We start from the raw sequence: 16304 nt of genomic DNA on the forward strand, positions 1-16304 counted from the left end.
CTCAGAGCCAGCACTAAGGCACCTACCAGCGCTGCACTCCTACCAGCAGATGGGATCGCCCCAAACCCAGCCACATCCATACAGCAGCACACATGTACACATGGCTACGTGTCTGCCTGTGCACGTGAGCCTGGTAATTTCATGACAGACAATCCAAAAACAGGAAAGCAGACACAGAAGCCACGTACCATGACTGTTACAATGAGCAAACCTCCCTAATGCCTTGCAGATGCACTCTGGGTCAAAAGCTGCAGACAAGGATGAAGCAAAGGTTCCCACTGACCCCCTGAGCGTTGGTCCTGGTGCAGATGCATTCAGGGCACACAGCTAGTTAAGCACAGGGCTGGTATGCTCAGTGAATTTGTGAGCTTGGCTAGCAAAGCCAAAGGGCTTGCAATTTCCATAAATCAAGCTGCTCCCCATTTTTTCATCCTTGCTCTTTGAGGCCTTAAAGACAAAAAGAACCTATAGACACAAGGAGTTCCTACACTACAGTAGGAAACATCATGAAATACGACGGACTGTTGAAACAGTCACTCGTTTGTACGGGTAACATAACTGCACCACTCAGGTTATTTTGCTGGTTAAATGCCCAACTTTTGTCTATTGCTGCACACAGGAGGAACACAAGCCATAAAATACACAGGACGACAAGTCTCCAGGCAGGGTTAGTGCACACGGCTGCACTGACCGAGCTGTTCAAGTCCCATGGTTATCCCAGCAATACAGCTTTGATGGTCACTACAGTTGGAAGATGCACCAATGGAAGAAGCACACAAAGCCAGAAAGCAGCCCAGGTGTCAGAGCGAGACGGAACCAACCATCTTTATCAGTAAGATCTTTCAAGAGAAGACTTCATCAAAGCAATACACAGTAAGTGTATTTAAAGGAAACTGTCCTCTAAAGGAAAAACAACTAAGCTAAAACTGACTTCTCACAGGTTGTTTTTTGTGACCCTATGGGAGCTGACTTTGCTGCGTGGCTCATTACCAGAGCCAACAGTGACACATTTTCATCTCTCCTCCCCCTATTTTGTTCTGAAAGCTTTGAGCTGTTAGCAAAAACGTTAAGAAATGAACCTGTTAAAAAAGAAAAGAGAGAGAGACAGCACAGCCAGAGGCTGAGCTCAGTGCTACAGAGCTGCCTTTGCAGGAGTGCTTCATCCAGAACACTTTAAAAAGAAAACTTTAAAAAGAAAAAAAAAAAAAAAAAACAACCAAAAGATTTAAAGATAGGTTTATCCTGACTACTGAAAAATACAGGTGTTGGTCCTACATTAGATCCGGTTGGGAACAAAAGCTACGGGAGGGGGAAACTTTAGAAGTATTGGAGTCACAACAGCTTTTTCACAGAGACAGAGAGAAGCAACTTGCATATAAATAAGTGTCCAAAATAGGTCAGCGCTCTTTTCTTGGCCACTGAAGTTTGATACTTTTCAGGGAGTTAGCCTGGATGGTGGTGGCACACACGACACCAGTGAGATCTGCACGCGTGGGGGGAGCCCACCAGCAGCTGCAGTCCCCCAGCCAACCCCAGAGCAGTAGATCAGGGCTGCCCATACATCAGGCTGGGAAGTGCAAATAGAAAAGAGAACCACGGATTCCTATAGCACTGGTGAGCAAGGCTGCTGGTCAAGCCCCAGCAGCATCCTTGACTCGCTCAGCTTGTTTACCATCAATAAAAAGCCCATTAATTGCACAATGTGCCTGTTAAAAATAACTCTAAAAGTCATCACTAGCAAATTAGTAAGACAGCAGGAGACGCAGGCACCTTAGCATGGCATTATGGAAACCACAGAAGAGTCGGGATTCCCTCAGGAGCTTTCCCCAAGGAAAACACACAGGGAGATCCTCTCTGTCCTTTTGATAGGGCTCAGCTAACAAGGTTCCCTTTCTATGCAACCACCCAGCCCCTTCCATTAGGGCAGCTTTCCCTCTCCTCTGCCCTCCTAAGTGAAGTGCCTATGGGACCACGCCAAGCAGCACTCTATGCTGAGGATATCACATACACATCCAAAATGATCCTCAGACCAAAGGCCAACAGGCAGTACAACAAACTGCATGGACTTACACATTAAGAGAAGGGAAGAAGAGCTTCTCTGCAGCCTCCCCACGACAAGGAAAAAAAAAAACAAGCTAAGCCCCCCATTCAGTGCTTAAATTCAGGTGGACTTGATGAGGGGTAAGAGCCACAACCAAATTAGCAGCTGATGCTTGCGCCTGCATGATGATGCTCAGCTGTGTCAACTGAGACTGTCTCCAGCTGGAAAGCAGTAAGAACAGCTCCCCTGTGGGGGTCTCTATTTCGGGAACTGCCATTTCTGTTTTAGAGCCATCCCTGGGGACAGCTGTCCCACTGCAGACAAGCCCCTTCTACAGCAAGTCACCTGCAAGGCCACTGAGGCTACGCTGAGGAAGAGGCTGATCTGTTGAGTCCCTACCAGACTTGTGCTTCAAGAAACAGTGATGAGGCTTCCTACAAGCCAGCCACTGAAAGGCAGCAAGCTTCATACCTGTGGCTTCAGCACAGCAAGCTGTAGCAGGGCTGCATGGGGACCTCCTCGGCCACTCAAGGTGTCAAAGGGGTGGCTCATGCTGGAGAACCATCATCCCCAGCCCCGCTGGAGTTACATAGCTCCGCTTGATGTAGTGGTTGGCAACTGTGTCCGTGGAGGAGGGGTGGAACTAGATGATCACAGAATGGTTTGGGTTGGAAGGGACCTTAAAGACCATCCCGTTCAACCCCCTGCTGTGGGCTGGTTGCCACCCACCAGATCAGGCTGCCCAGAACCCCATCCAACCTGGCCTTGAACGCCTCCAGGGATGGAGCGTTCACAACTTCTTTTAGTTTAAAGCCGTTCCCCCCTGTCCTATCTCTGTCAGACCACATTAAAGGTTTAACGTCCCTTCCAACCCAACCCATTCTATGATGGACGTAACGAAATAGCTTACACTGGGTTTCTCAAACGGGCTAACTCCGGTTTGAGGATGCTTAAAACCCGACCCAAAGACAAAGGGATGACGACCCGCTCTGCTCTCACCCCTGCTACATCTACCGTGTCCAAAATGCTTTGGGGGCAGGAGGGACGCCTCCGCTCCAGTGGATTCCAGGCTGGATCGAGTATCGCTCTGCCCGCACGGCTGTAACGCGACGCCGGCGCAGGGCAGCACGCCAGCACAAACACCGTATCGGGTGCTCCGGCTGCGCCGACAGCAATGCAGCAGCGTCCTGGGGCCGGATCCAGCCCCTCCACACACGTGCACCTCCGGTGCCGATGGATGGCCGTGCAGACACAGCCCGGGTCTGCGCACAGCAGCGGGCGGCAGCAAGCCCCACAGAGGAGATCTGCGTGCCTGGCGAGTGCGAGGGCTCCTGGGAACAGCCCTTTTACTGGGCTCCAGATGCTGTGGAGTGATTGCTTATATGAAGGCGGGGGAGGCCCCTTTACTGTTTCTCATTTCCTCCTTTTTTTTTTTTCCTCCCTTTTTTTTGCCTTTTTTTTTTTTTTTCTCCCCCCCACCCCCCGATTTCCTGGTTTTGTTCAGAAGCACAAGAGAGTCATTCATCATTTTTCTTCGAGCACAAGGAGAGCTCTCACCTCCCCCTCACCCCGAAATCTCTGCCCACCAGAACAGGCCAAAAAGGCTCGCAGCGGGGAAGGCAGAGCTCCCCGGCTCCTTCAAGCAGCCTGGGCACAAAGGGCCACTTTCTCAGCCGGGATCAGTGGGTGCCAGCCCCGAAAGGGTGAAGGCCAAAACTCAATGCTAGGTCAGAAAACGGATATCGGCGGCAGAGAAAAGCAATTTGCACCGGTTTGAATTACAGGAGATGCAAAGCAGAGGGTAATTTGCATGCTGAGGAGACAGACAGTGCCTCAGGTAACAGGAATAAAGAGCTGGGAGATGCAGGGCCACTTCCTCCGCAGCCCTCCTAACCCAAACCCGGGGTGGTTCCATCACTGTGCTGATCCCGTGCACCTCAGAAGGGGATGGCGGCGGTCCAGGAGCAGCCTGGGCGCAGGATCTGCACATGGTGACAAGGCATCAGCCCCAGCTTTGGGGATGGGCTTCCAAGAAAGCCCCGTTTGGAACACAGGAGGGGGTGAAAAAGGGCCACTACAGATGCACCCACCCAGAGGGTCAAAGGAGAACCTTTGTATGGCTTTCTTCTGTCATCTCCAAGTCCCAGCTGGGTTCACCACCAGCTCTTCTTGATGGCCTTCTCCATCCCTTGGGGGGAAGGAGCCAGGACTAGGATACCTTAGTACAGCTGCAACAAAAGGAGATACTCCTAATGTCCTCAAGAAAGAGAGTAGGAAAAACCCAAGGTAGTTACAACACTTGCACACATTTTTATAAGCAACTGTGTCTCTGCACAAAAAATAGGATGGTGCAAATACATGGCATCCGCATGGGGCCTTCTGGCTTGGCTGATGACCTGGTAGAACGGGAAGAGCAAATAAAACTGGGCATAGAGAATACGTTCTGAGTTTTCATTTTGTTTGGTCAGTCAAACAGGTCTGCTTGTGGTCGAACATAAGGCTTCGTCACGGCGCTTTTAGAAGGAAAAGGGATAGAAGATTGTGGTCAGTAAAGGGCTGGTGGGATGGAGGGAGCCTGAGTACCAGCAGTTTCACTGAGGAGAGACATATATGGCACAATTCCAGCAAGAACTGAACAGTAACAATAGAAGCCACCAAGAGGTGACATTCAGGAGAGTGTGTTTGTTGGGTTTCCATGACCTAAAGTGCCACCACTTGGAAAGACCCCAGTGTTTCAATATGGGAGCTTTGACAGACGGTGTTCATATCCCGTCCAAACGAAGAGTTCAGGTTGGATATTAGGAAAAATCTCTTCTCAAAAAGGCTGGAAATGCACCAGAACAGGCTGCCTGGGGAGGTGGTGGAGTCACCATCCCTGGAGGTGTTCAAGGAAAGGGCAGATGTGGCCCTGAGGGACACGGTAGGTGGGCACAGTGGTGAGGGGCTGATGGCTGGACAAGGTGATCTTCGTGGTTTTCCCAACCACAATGATTCTACGATTTTTCTCATTTTTCTTTGTGGGTTAATTTTGGCTTTTTACTGTGAGCAACCAAAACAATCAGTCCCAGCCACCGGCCCCAGGCAGGACCCGACATGTGGACTCCACTGCACAGCAGACCCGGCGCCTGTCACCTCCCCGGCTCCAACCCTCCCAACCCCGCCAGGATGGACCCTGCCAGCTGCTCTCTCCGCAGCACTGCAGGTCTGAGCAGGTCTCCGCTGAGCCAGACAGGTCAAAATGAGCCTGCCAGCACCTCTGCAAAAATAATGCCAGGTGAATCCGAGAGCGGGCATGGGGAGAGAAGGGAAGGCTGAAGTGCAGCAAGAGGAAACAAGAGGAAGAGAACGCAGCACTTTGCAACAGGCAGAAAATAAGTCTGATGGCCCAAAAAATGGGTGACAGGACAAAAGAGCAGCTAAGGAAGAAGGCAAGAGGGGCTGGGATGAATGCATTGGTCAGCATGGGTATAATAGTGCGTTTCCCACTTGGCATCAGTGAGTGCCCCACCAGGGGCCCATCAGGCTGTCATACCACAGAAGACCAGGTTTCTGCTGTTGTTGGAAAGAGTATCAAAACAACCCCCAAAAATCCCTGGGGATTTTACACTGGAGGTTTTCAGCGATTTCTTCACCGTGGCATGTTGAAACTAGGCTGCACATGCCGTGTGGCACCAGGGTGGTTTCTGTAGCACTATCTCCGCAGTACCTCCCAGCCCGTTCTGTCTAAGAAATGGGGATATGGAAGGGATGAGAGCAGCCCAAAACCGAGACCAGCTCCAAAATGAGGCCAGCTGGACACCGTTCCAGCTACAGCCCTGCACTTTGGCCAGGAAAAGCCCTGCACGTTTTCTTCAGAAAGGAGCTGGGAGTGAAAAGCCCGCAGCAGGAGCACTTCCTCCCAGCCTGACCCGAGCCATCCCGCGTACCCGCAGCGATGGCATGGCCACGGGCAGCCAGCTCGCCCACCCCACGAGGAGAAAGGGGAAGTTCATTTTCTCAGCCAAAAGAAAATAGGGAGTTCAGTTCCGACGGCAGGAACGTCGCCGTGATGTTTAGTCACTTGCTATTTCTGCTTCTCCTGTGTGACAGGAGTCCTCCAGACAGCACTGCAAAATGCATTTGCCCAAACTTTGGTGTCCAAGCTCTGATGCCCGAGCTTCGGTGCTCCAACGTCCCTGTGTGAGGACAGGGTCTGGGGAAGGGTCAGACTCCCCTGAACCCCAGAAAAGCAGGCTGCCTGCAAACAGATACATGGAAAAAGGGCGAACCTGCAGCCCTGGGCTAGGGCTGCCCAGGGTCTGACTCACCGGCCGAAAACAGCAAAGCCAGCCATGCTGCAAGCCAGGGCATGACAGCTTCAGCGCCCAGAGGACCAACTGTATCTCCTGCTCTGCAGCACAGCTGCTGTGGGAAAAACCACAATTGCTCCATTTTCAGCTGTGAGTTCATAGAATCACAGAACGGCTTAGGTTGGAAAGGGTCTTAAAGCCCATCCAGTTCCAACTCCCTGATATGGACAGGGCTGCCACCCACCAGACCAGGTTGCCCAGGGCCCCATCCAACCTGGCCTCGAATGCCTCCAGAGATGGGGCATCCACAGCTTCTCTGGGCACCTGTTCCAGTGCCTGTGTCCATGCCTATGTCTATGACCATGTTCCAAGTCCAAGACCTTAGCTCACCTGTGGTACTGTTCTCACAACAAAGCTAGCACCCTCAGCCCAAATTCCAGCTCCGGGACAGCACCTGATCCCTAGTGTCGCAGTCCCTCTTGTTCTGCCTGGAGGCATGGGCTGGGGCTGTTTGCCCTTCAGGCACCATGCACGCCTGCAAGGTTGGCGAGAAAAAGGTGCAACCAGCTCGGGGTAACTCCCGGGCAGAGCAAACAGCAGGCTCTGAGCATTGCACAACAAGCCTAGGTCCCACAGCCAGCCAGGCAGCCCTGCCCCACTCTTGCTTCTGACACCACTCAGCCTACAGCTGCAGGGATTTCAAAGGCACAGTGCCTTCCTCGCCATGCCACCATGGTAATTGCAGCACTGCGCTGCAGACACTTTACTTTCTGCCATGCAGACCAGAAGTTTCAGCTATTAACAGCTCTTTCAAGGAGAAGATTATGTGAATTGTCTCATCCCCAAATTCTGATTGAGTCCACAGTGGGCTGCTTCAAGAGAAAAGCTGCAAGAGCACTTGAAGCCCCTCTGATGGAAATCAGCAAGGCAGCTCAAGGCAAGGCTCACCCCATACTCAAGGCAGCGCTCACCCCATACTCATCCTTTTCTTTAATTCCCAATTTATGCACTGCTGGTCACCACCTAACGCAGGATTATGGGCTTGACGGACCTTTGGCCTGATTGGGTTGCTGCCAGGTAATATCTGTGCTGCACTTTCAGCAGGGTCTGAATTTTCAAAGGGCTGTTTCAGGACGTGCAGGACCAGCCCAATGGCCAGGGGTTAAGGTAACAAATCCTTGAAATCAGACTGATAAAAAGACAGAATAAACAGAAAAACAGAGGTAAGCAACGACTGAAATCAATAACAATCATTACTAGAAAGTCAGAAGCTGTCCAACCAGCTGAGATTAGAAGAAGGCCATCTGCGTGATCATTTTTCACTCTTTTCTAGCAGGCAAATTTTGTTAATGCTGAAAAATCTGCAATTTGCCTGTCAGCTCAGCTGGCCTTAGTCCTTGCTGGATGAGGGTCATGGTTCATTCCCCAGAGGGCTGAGCACAAAACAAGTCATGTTCTGTAAAGTCAGACCTGCAATAACCTACCTGATCACCTCCCTGGTCACTCTGTTATGTTCAACTTCAGAACAGGAGGAAAAATAGCAAAAAAGTCAAGTCCTGGTCCACAGAGGTGGGGCTGAGCAGGAAGAAGGGCTAAGTGTCATGGTGGTGATGGCTGGACGAGATGATCTTAGTGGCCTTTCTAACCTTTATGACTCTATGATTCTGTGACTCAAATGGAGAACCTCTGCCCAAACAGAAGTATCTGAAGCAATATTCATAAAGCAAACACTGCTATGACCAGCAAGCAGTGCCCATTTTGCACACCTGTCCTTTACCAGCACAAACTTCTCAGGACAGCACTGGTGCTACTAGAAAGGGATTCAAATCAGACTGAGCTCACAGAGTCCACACAGTACCTTTGTTTAAAAAGCTATGTGATAAATGGTACGATTTTACAGACAGAATCTGCACAAACGTAAGCAAGGGAAAGTTATCAGCTCTGGGCTTCCAAAATATTTACCCAACCTGCAGTTGCTCTGGCAGCTCTCTGAAAGTCACATGCTGTCATTTTTTAGGGCATTCCTTTGACCAAAACTCAAACGCAGAGGACCCTTTGCCACAGACGTTCCCAAGCACTTTCCTACCCCAGATACAAACAGGCTCCTTGCAAGGTAGGAACAGCACTATGGAAACCCATCACAGATGGTGGATACCCCATCCCTGGAGGCATTCAAGGCCAGGTTGGATGGGGCCCTGAGCAGCCTGATCTGGTGGGAGACAACCCTGCCCATGGCACGGGGTTCTGAATAGATAATCTTTAAGGTCCCCTCCTACTCAAGCCATTCCATGATTCTGTGTAACAACATCCAGGGGTCAAACAAACTGGAGGAGCAATTAACAAGCCTATATGAATGGCTCAAGTTGAGCAGAGACTAAGAGGCTGAGAGAAGACACACTCATGAAGCAGGCTGGGACATTTTAGTGGCTGTGCTTGATCTAACAGTTGAGTTTAGATCTCATCTGGCCAAAAGCCACAGCTTCAGAAGCACATCTGGAGGAGGATGTCGGTATACTCTGTGCGTTTCCTGACAAAGGCTTGGGATACCAGTTTTTATTTTTAGTACTATATTCATTTCTTCATGTAATGAGTTCAGTGTTTCAGGCAGCCCTGGAGGAGCAGGAAGGACATGTCCTGTAATAAAACTAATTAATTCATGTGGAATTTCTAGCCATTATTGTGAAAGTGGCCAAATTCCTCACTCCTGAAAAGCTGCCAAAATAGCCATTAATCTGGCTGTGGTCACAAGCAGGATTCCTGTGGCCTCCTGCAACACTCGACCGGCCCCCAGGACAGGGAACGCAGAAACCGAAGCGGATGTTGTGATTTCCTCACCCCAATTCCTACAGCCCCAGCTTTGCTAAATGGGACCATTGCCTTACAGGGCTCCGTGCCAAATTCCTCCCGGTGCCCCCCGACCAGACATGCCTCAGTCACGTGCACAAAGGTCAAGACCTCAGACCTCCAAATTCAAGCAGTTCAACATCATTCAAAGCTCTGCAGACCAAGCACTTCCACCTGCTCAGCCTTGACCAGCACTCTCAGTGACAGGTGTCCCGAAGGGAACAGGGTACCAAATCTGTTCTGAATACGTTGGAAATTTTACTCCCACCACCCCACTGGGTCTGTTAGGAGGGTGAACTTTTCAAGTCCCATCTGCAATCAGTGGGAAGCCAGGCTCCTCCACAGAGAAATTCCAGGCAAGGATCCCATCAGCCAAAATCCCCCAGTAATGCACAAGAATTAATGGAATCTGTCTCACTCCCTGTGAGCTGGAGGTGACAGGGTCTATGGGGTCTGGCATGGAAAATAAGCGTGGAATAAACTTATTTTAGTTACTACTGTCAACAGCAACAACAAAATGACTCAGAATGTCTACAAGTTGCCAATCTACTGTGTAAGAAGGCCATAGTTGCCATAGTCTCCTTTTGCTCCAAAAAATTCTGGACTGCTCTTTAAATTCAGTGATGGGTTAGAGGGTCAGCCTCAAAATAGCTCCTCTGGTGCTGTCCTGCCATCCAGTCCAAGGAATGGCCACTCTCCCTAAACACCACAAGGAATCCAGATGTTCTGCCATAGAAGTCCTGTGTAACATACTAGCAGGATTTCTAACGGTCTAAATAAAATCCTCCTCAAACCACCTCTGCACAAGACATGGAGGGATCACTGTTCACTATGGATAATGAAAAAGGTCCCCTACCATGGTTACCCATTGCTTTAGGCCTCCTCATCCCAGTTACCATCATGGCAGATGATTCACCTGTCCATTCACACCGCTGTCAGATCAAGGTGGGCAGCTGTGATTTCCCTGCCACTGCATCACTCTGGTTTGTATGTTGTTCAGATGAAGGGCAACTGCCCTCCACACATCAGAGATTGTATCAAACTCACAGTCCTTGGCTAGTGGCAAGTACTGTGCAAGAAAGAAAAGGCTCTTGGAGCTCAATAGTGCAGATAGAGAAGAAGGTTCTACCACAGGACTGTTGTCCTTGTCCAGTCTCACTGAGAGCTACCTCGTCAGAGCCTGGGTTGGACCCTGGAGCAGTGCTGAAACTCCTATAGCTTTATCACGCAGCATTTTCTTCTCACTAATTCAGCAGCGAACCTAGAAGAGTAAAGCTGCTATCATGTGGAGGGTGAATTGCGGCACCCCTGACAAGTGCCCCCAAAACCAAGACATGAACCAGCCAGGTAACTGGAATTTGCCTTTAGCGAAGGCACTGCAGGGTGAGTGAGGAGGACCAGGAGGAAAAGAAAACCACCACCGAAAGCCCCAGGGTTGCTGGGTTACCCTCAGAAATGTCACTGTGGCCAACCACCCTGACCCTACAACCCACACAGCCAACTGCTCTGGCGCGCCAAGACGCAGAGGACAGAAACCAGCCACTTCGGGGAGCACCCATCCACATTGGTTCATCTCCCAGCTGGCAATCCGGACTGTCCACAACCTCATTAGCTCCACATAGCTGGGGCCAATGAGGCACAACCCCACCATCAGCCTTGGGCTCCAACAGCAGAGGAGGTCAAGGCTGGTCAACCCTTCCTGCTCCTCCTCTTTGCTAAACCTAAGTTTCCTTCCCTGTTTCTGCTTGCTTTTGAAGTGACAGATGAAAGGGCATCAGAATGTAGCAGAACGCAAGGAGAGACTAGTGTTTCCACATGGGCTGAGTGGGAGAGCCATCATTGCTCAGGGTGCAAACTGTGTACATCACTCCCACTCAGCTCACTTCTGAGCCACAGCCCCCATGCTGTGGGCAAACCCTCCCAAATTCAAACAGAAAATCACCCCCAAATGAAAAAAAAAGTTCAAATTCGGGCCAGGATTTGCCCTGCTCCCTTCAGAGGAAAATGTGGGTCTTCTGAAGTGCAGGACACCAGAAGACAGGCCACGTTGGAAGACACACGCTTGCTCTTTGAAGTTGCCAAAAAGGACTTGGAGGACACTTAAAACCACCAAAATGCCTTCAGCAACTCACTTCATCCACCAGTCCCCCCAAAGACTGAACAAGAAACATTCCCGGGATGTGGACATCTGGTGCCTGCTCTTTCCTAGTCTTAAGACAGCAAGGGGGAAAACATGGGAAGGTGAACAGAAAACCCATGAAAAGCCCATCATCATGGACTGGGTCTTTCAGTACTAATCAGAAGAGCTGGGATCACGCTGCCTCCGCTGAAGTCTAAAAACCAAATGGAGAAATCTTGCTGTGGTCTTGAGCAGAAATACTGGGTATTGCTGAATGAATTTTCCCTGCACTGTAGGACTACGGATCTTTCCAACAGAAGATGTCATGCAAAGCAATTGCAACAGCATTTCCCTGTTGTTGGTATACTGCATCGGAGGCTACAGAGACAAGGTGCAAGGAGGCACAGAAACTCTCCTCAAAAATTGCCTTCAGCAAGCAAGGCAGGGGAGACGATATTAATTCCAATGGCAGAGCATTAAAAATCCCTCCATCCCACCTGAGCTGTTCTATCTGCAGAAAATTGTAAGGAAAAGCACAGATTTCAACATGGTCCAATTCCCACCAGCGCTTTGTGTCACTCTCAATTACAGCCCAGAATGAAATACCAAGAAATCGTTCCTCGCGGCTGGCAGAATTAATGGGATCTTTGACTACAGAGAGCACCAGGCAGTGAACTTGTTCCCTTACCAGCCAAGAGGCACAGTGCAGCTTTCTTCAGAATAAAAGCTGCAATGTCAAAAGATAGATTAAGGCTTATAAAAGTGACCTGATGTTTTTCCGTACTCTGGTCCACAAGAAAGGCATGTGATTACTGACCCTTTCCTTTCTAAAACAATTTATTTCTATCATAAGATGAGACAGCAGGAGATTTTTATCTTCCTGCTTATGCCTAGCCAGATTACTTGTGGGGCAAAATACTAAATACACCATCATTCTGCAGTTACAACAGTGGAACCCGGGGCTGTCATACGCTGAGCTGCCATAAAGCTCCAGGAGCAGTGCTCTAACCGCTGTTCCTCCAGCCTTCACCCACAACCACATCACAGAATCATGGAACAGCTTGTGTTGGAAAGGTCCTCAAAGATCACCCAGTTCCAACAGCCAGCCGTGGACAGGGTTGCCAACCATTGGATCAGGCTGCCCACAGCCCCATCCAACCTAACCTTGAGCACCTCCTGGGATGGTATATCTGCTATGCTTGCTTGTAATGAGATGCCCGCTTGTATGTTTAATGAGCCGTACTTAGCCAACTCATGAAATCATCCTGGCCACCAAAGGTGGGCAGAGATGCTTCAGCCACAGATGTGGTCTGCTGAAGGTAGTTTGTGGTAGAATAACTGTCACAGAATCATTTGAGTTGGAAGGGACTCTTAAAGGTTATCTGGTCCAACTCCCCTGCAACAAACAGGGACACCTACAGCTCCATCGGGTGCTCAGAGCCCCTCCAGCCTCATCTTGACCGTCTTCAAGGATGAGGCATCCACCAGAAATCTGGACAACCTGTTCCAATGCCTCACCACCATTATTGCAAAGAAACTTCTTCCTTATATCCAGACAGCGTCTCCCCTAACTGATAACACCGGTAACACTTACAGAACCAGAGGTCCAATCTGGTTTTTTGGCTGGTAGAAAACAAGCTGAACTACACTCACAAAACAGCACCTGAAGTTGTCCTTCTGTCCTCCAGCCCTGTAACTCCTCAGTTCAGGGTGGCTGTAGGACAGCTCTCGGGGGTCATGGACTTCAAACACACTGCAGCCAGCCCCAGGCGAGTGCTGAGGACAAACACACCTCTCTGGCAGATGCAAACAGCCGGCCACAACATGATGGAAAGCAGAGCCTGATGATTTCAGTATGTGCCGCTACACACACGCTGATCCGGGCAGCACCTTCCCATGGAGGAGGGAGGAACACCTGGAAACTCAGCACATCACTGAGCTCAGCCCTTGTGGAACAGAAATGCTTTAAAAGCATCTTCACATTTTACCTTGCCCTTTGTCTTACTCTGCCGGCCTCAAGCAAAAGAGCTACCCCAAAGGAATCCACCAAGCCCCATTCTCCCAAACCCGACCATGTCTGCATCGGTGGGATGCATCAGCCCCTGTGAATGCTGCAGCCAGGTTTAGCCCAGGGCCAAACACAAACACACCTCTCGCATTCCAGTTTTCACTGCTTTGCCTCTTGAATTGTTTATCTCGGCTCAATTCCTGGATGTGGATAAAACAAACGACATGGACTTTCTCACAGACAGGGCTCCTCGTTGTTCCCCTGACAAATACCACACTCAGCGAGCATGAGCCTGAAACCCAGAGGAAAGGAAACAACTGCAAAGGGCAAGAAGGAAACAGATCATTTGCCAAGGGACAGCATGAAAACATATTTCTCCTTTGGGCCAGAGCCTTGAAATCTTCCCAGACTCCCCATTCCCTCCAGCCCATGTTCACAACACCAAAAGCCCTATCACTGCACGCTCCTGTGGGACTGGGGCTGGAGGGAGCAGTATTTTCAAGAAGCTGCTCCACAAGTTGTTATTTATTACCTTTGTATCTAAAGATGACAACCAGCCCAGAACCTGGTCGGGTTCATCCTTGACCAAACACAGCTAACGCAGAAGACCTTGGAAACCCGGTGCATCTACTGGCAGAACCCCAGAGGCAACAAGGATGGATGAGCTGTATGCTCCCACATTCACGTACCATCCTTGGAGCTGTTATCAATTGCATTTCACTTGTAATAACCTCTCCCACAACCAAGAGCTCTGCAGCCCTTCCATTCGGCCGGAGCAGCAGTGTTAACACAGTGCCATGGACTGGCTCTTTGCAGCTGGCTTCTCTGATGTCTCATAATGCCCAAGCCTGCATAAGCCAGGCTGGATGCCCAGCTGCAGCACTGGTAATGACTTTCTCCCGTGCCCATGCACTTCTGACTCGAAAGCTAACTGGTGCAGAGCATGGGAGATGCTCACAGCCAGTCTCTCCCCTGCCCGCTGCCTACACCTTTCTGGCCTTTAAGGCTATGTCAGAGCATCTGGCGGGGTCAGGAGCTTTGGAGGCAGAAGGGCAGATACACACATGCACGTGCAGAGCATGACAAATGCTTTGTTTCCGTAGAAAAGCTGGGAGAAAGCAGAAGTCTTCCTGGCAATTCAGTGGATGTGAAAAATGCAGTCATAGCATTACTGGCATGATTTTCGAGTTGCTGTTAAAATTCCACTTACGTTACGCTACCTCCAACATCACAGTCTTCTGTGTTTTGGAGCAATACATTAAACTGTCTTCTAGCAGCTGCCTGCCAAGGGGGAAATGGAGGTTTTGACACTTGACCCGTGAGGAAGGATGTGTGGCATTTGGGGCCAAATCCCAAATAGGGATTTTAGCTGGATGTTAGAGAGAACTGCTTTCCTAATGGTTAACTATTTTGGCGCTGTTTTTGTTCCATGGGAGTCCCTGGCCTGGTGAACGGGGCAGCCCCAGCCCTGCAGGCTCAAGTTTGCCTGCAACCTTAATCCTTTAATCCTAGGACGTGGTCTCCATTAGGAGCGAAGAGCAGTGATGCACTGGCACAGGCTGCCCAGGGGGGTGTTGGAGTCACCATCCCTGGAAGTCTTCAAGAATCACAGAGATACGGCACTGAGCAACACGGTTAATGGGCACAGTAGGGACGGGATGGGGTTGGACTGGATGACCGTAGAGGTCTTTTCCAACCTTAATGATCCTGCAGTTCTAAGATGGCCATTGGGGACCGGGACGCAGCATGCGAGCAAGCGGGGTGCCAGCACACTGCGCGGGCAGTCCTCGCTCTGCTCCAAGTGCCCGGCCCGTTAATCCACCTTAAAATGGTGCGCAGAGCTCCGTGCCGTGCTGAAGGAATGAATTCAATCAGGGCTGGCATGAGAGCTCCGCACACAATAAGAGCCCTCTGTCCCGCGTGCGGGCGGCTTCGCTCAGCGCTGTGTCAAATTGGTGACGCGACGACCTGAAATAAACCATAAAACCGTGCGGTCCGGTGGCATCGGAACTATTTTGGAGGCCCCGATCCCCAGAGGTGCTGAGCCTCCGTCTCGCTGCCTCCATCCGCAGGAGTTCGTGCCCTCGGCTCCCCGAGGGGGTGGAGGTTCTCAGCCCGATTTCCACAGACTGCCGCTGTTTTGTTCCAACATTCCCAACATCTTCAAAATACCCCAAGCTTCTTGCGCAACGAGCAACATCCCCTGCTTCCTAGCTACATGGTGGTTTATCTTACTTTCCGCCTACAACCGTTTCAGGATTGGCTTTACAGACCTAAGTGGAAGACTAAACAATGCCGGAGCCACAGTGGGAGGATTTGCAGAGTTTTAGTCCTTGTTTCGTTTGGGCAATCCTTCTGCATCTCATCAGGGACAAAAAAACTTGCCAACCTCTTAATTTAGGAATAGCACGAGCTCCGCATTCCAGCCCTGAATCAGCCAAAGGAGCCTTTTCAAGCTGGAAAGGGGAAAAAGGGCAAATACCTTTAAGCATATTTCAAAAAAAAAAAAAAAAAAAGCAAGGCAGACACCTGCCTTTTGCAGGCAAAAACCTGCTCTGGGGCACCGAGACAAGCTTGACATCAGCATTTGAAAGGGAATTCCAACCTCTGTGCTGCGGGTGCCAGACTGCTCTCCCTGTCACCGCTTTGAAGCAGAGGCAAACTCTCCCCGCGTACATTCTGCAGATGGGAACAGCGCTGCGAGCCCGAGCAGAGCGGCACCGAGCGGAGCTGGCAGATGGGGGCTTTGTTTTTGTTGTGGGTTTTATTTAATAGCTCCAACAACCTGTTAAAAGTTTTGTAATGTGAAGAGAGCAAACCCTTTTCTGGATGTCCAGGCTCGGCTGCCAAGACGTGCTCGGCGGCGAATATTCCAGCTGCGTGCTTCACATCACGCTGCTTCAAGATGTGCCAGTGTTTTTATTATTCATCCCCTATGGACATTGCAGAGCGCCACATACATTAAAGCACTCTTAAGCTGCGCTATTTATATGTGAGTGAGTG

The 16304-nt window shown here is 50.4% G+C and overlaps 1 protein-coding gene across 6 annotated transcripts in view; it reads right to left on the reverse strand.

Moving 5' to 3' along the window:
• Nucleotides 1–16304, reverse strand: part of IGFBP2 (insulin like growth factor binding protein 2) — a 72488-nt gene that overhangs the window by 34358 nt on the left and 21826 nt on the right. Inside the window, exon 1 of one of the 6 annotated variants that reach the window (XM_046943497.1) lies at nucleotides 2071–2124. The exons of the other annotated variants lie outside the window; for them this stretch is intronic. Within the exon in view, the coding sequence (XP_046799453.1) occupies nucleotides 2071–2074 (4 nt within the window). The 5' untranslated portion in view covers nucleotides 2075–2124. Of the gene's footprint in view, nucleotides 1–2070; nucleotides 2125–16304 lie in introns of those variants that run through there. 6 annotated transcript variants of the gene reach the window in all.

This window comes from Gallus gallus, chromosome 7 (assembly GCF_016699485.2).
Source record: "Gallus gallus isolate bGalGal1 chromosome 7, bGalGal1.mat.broiler.GRCg7b, whole genome shotgun sequence".
NCBI classification, from domain to species: domain Eukaryota; kingdom Metazoa; phylum Chordata; class Aves; order Galliformes; family Phasianidae; genus Gallus; species Gallus gallus.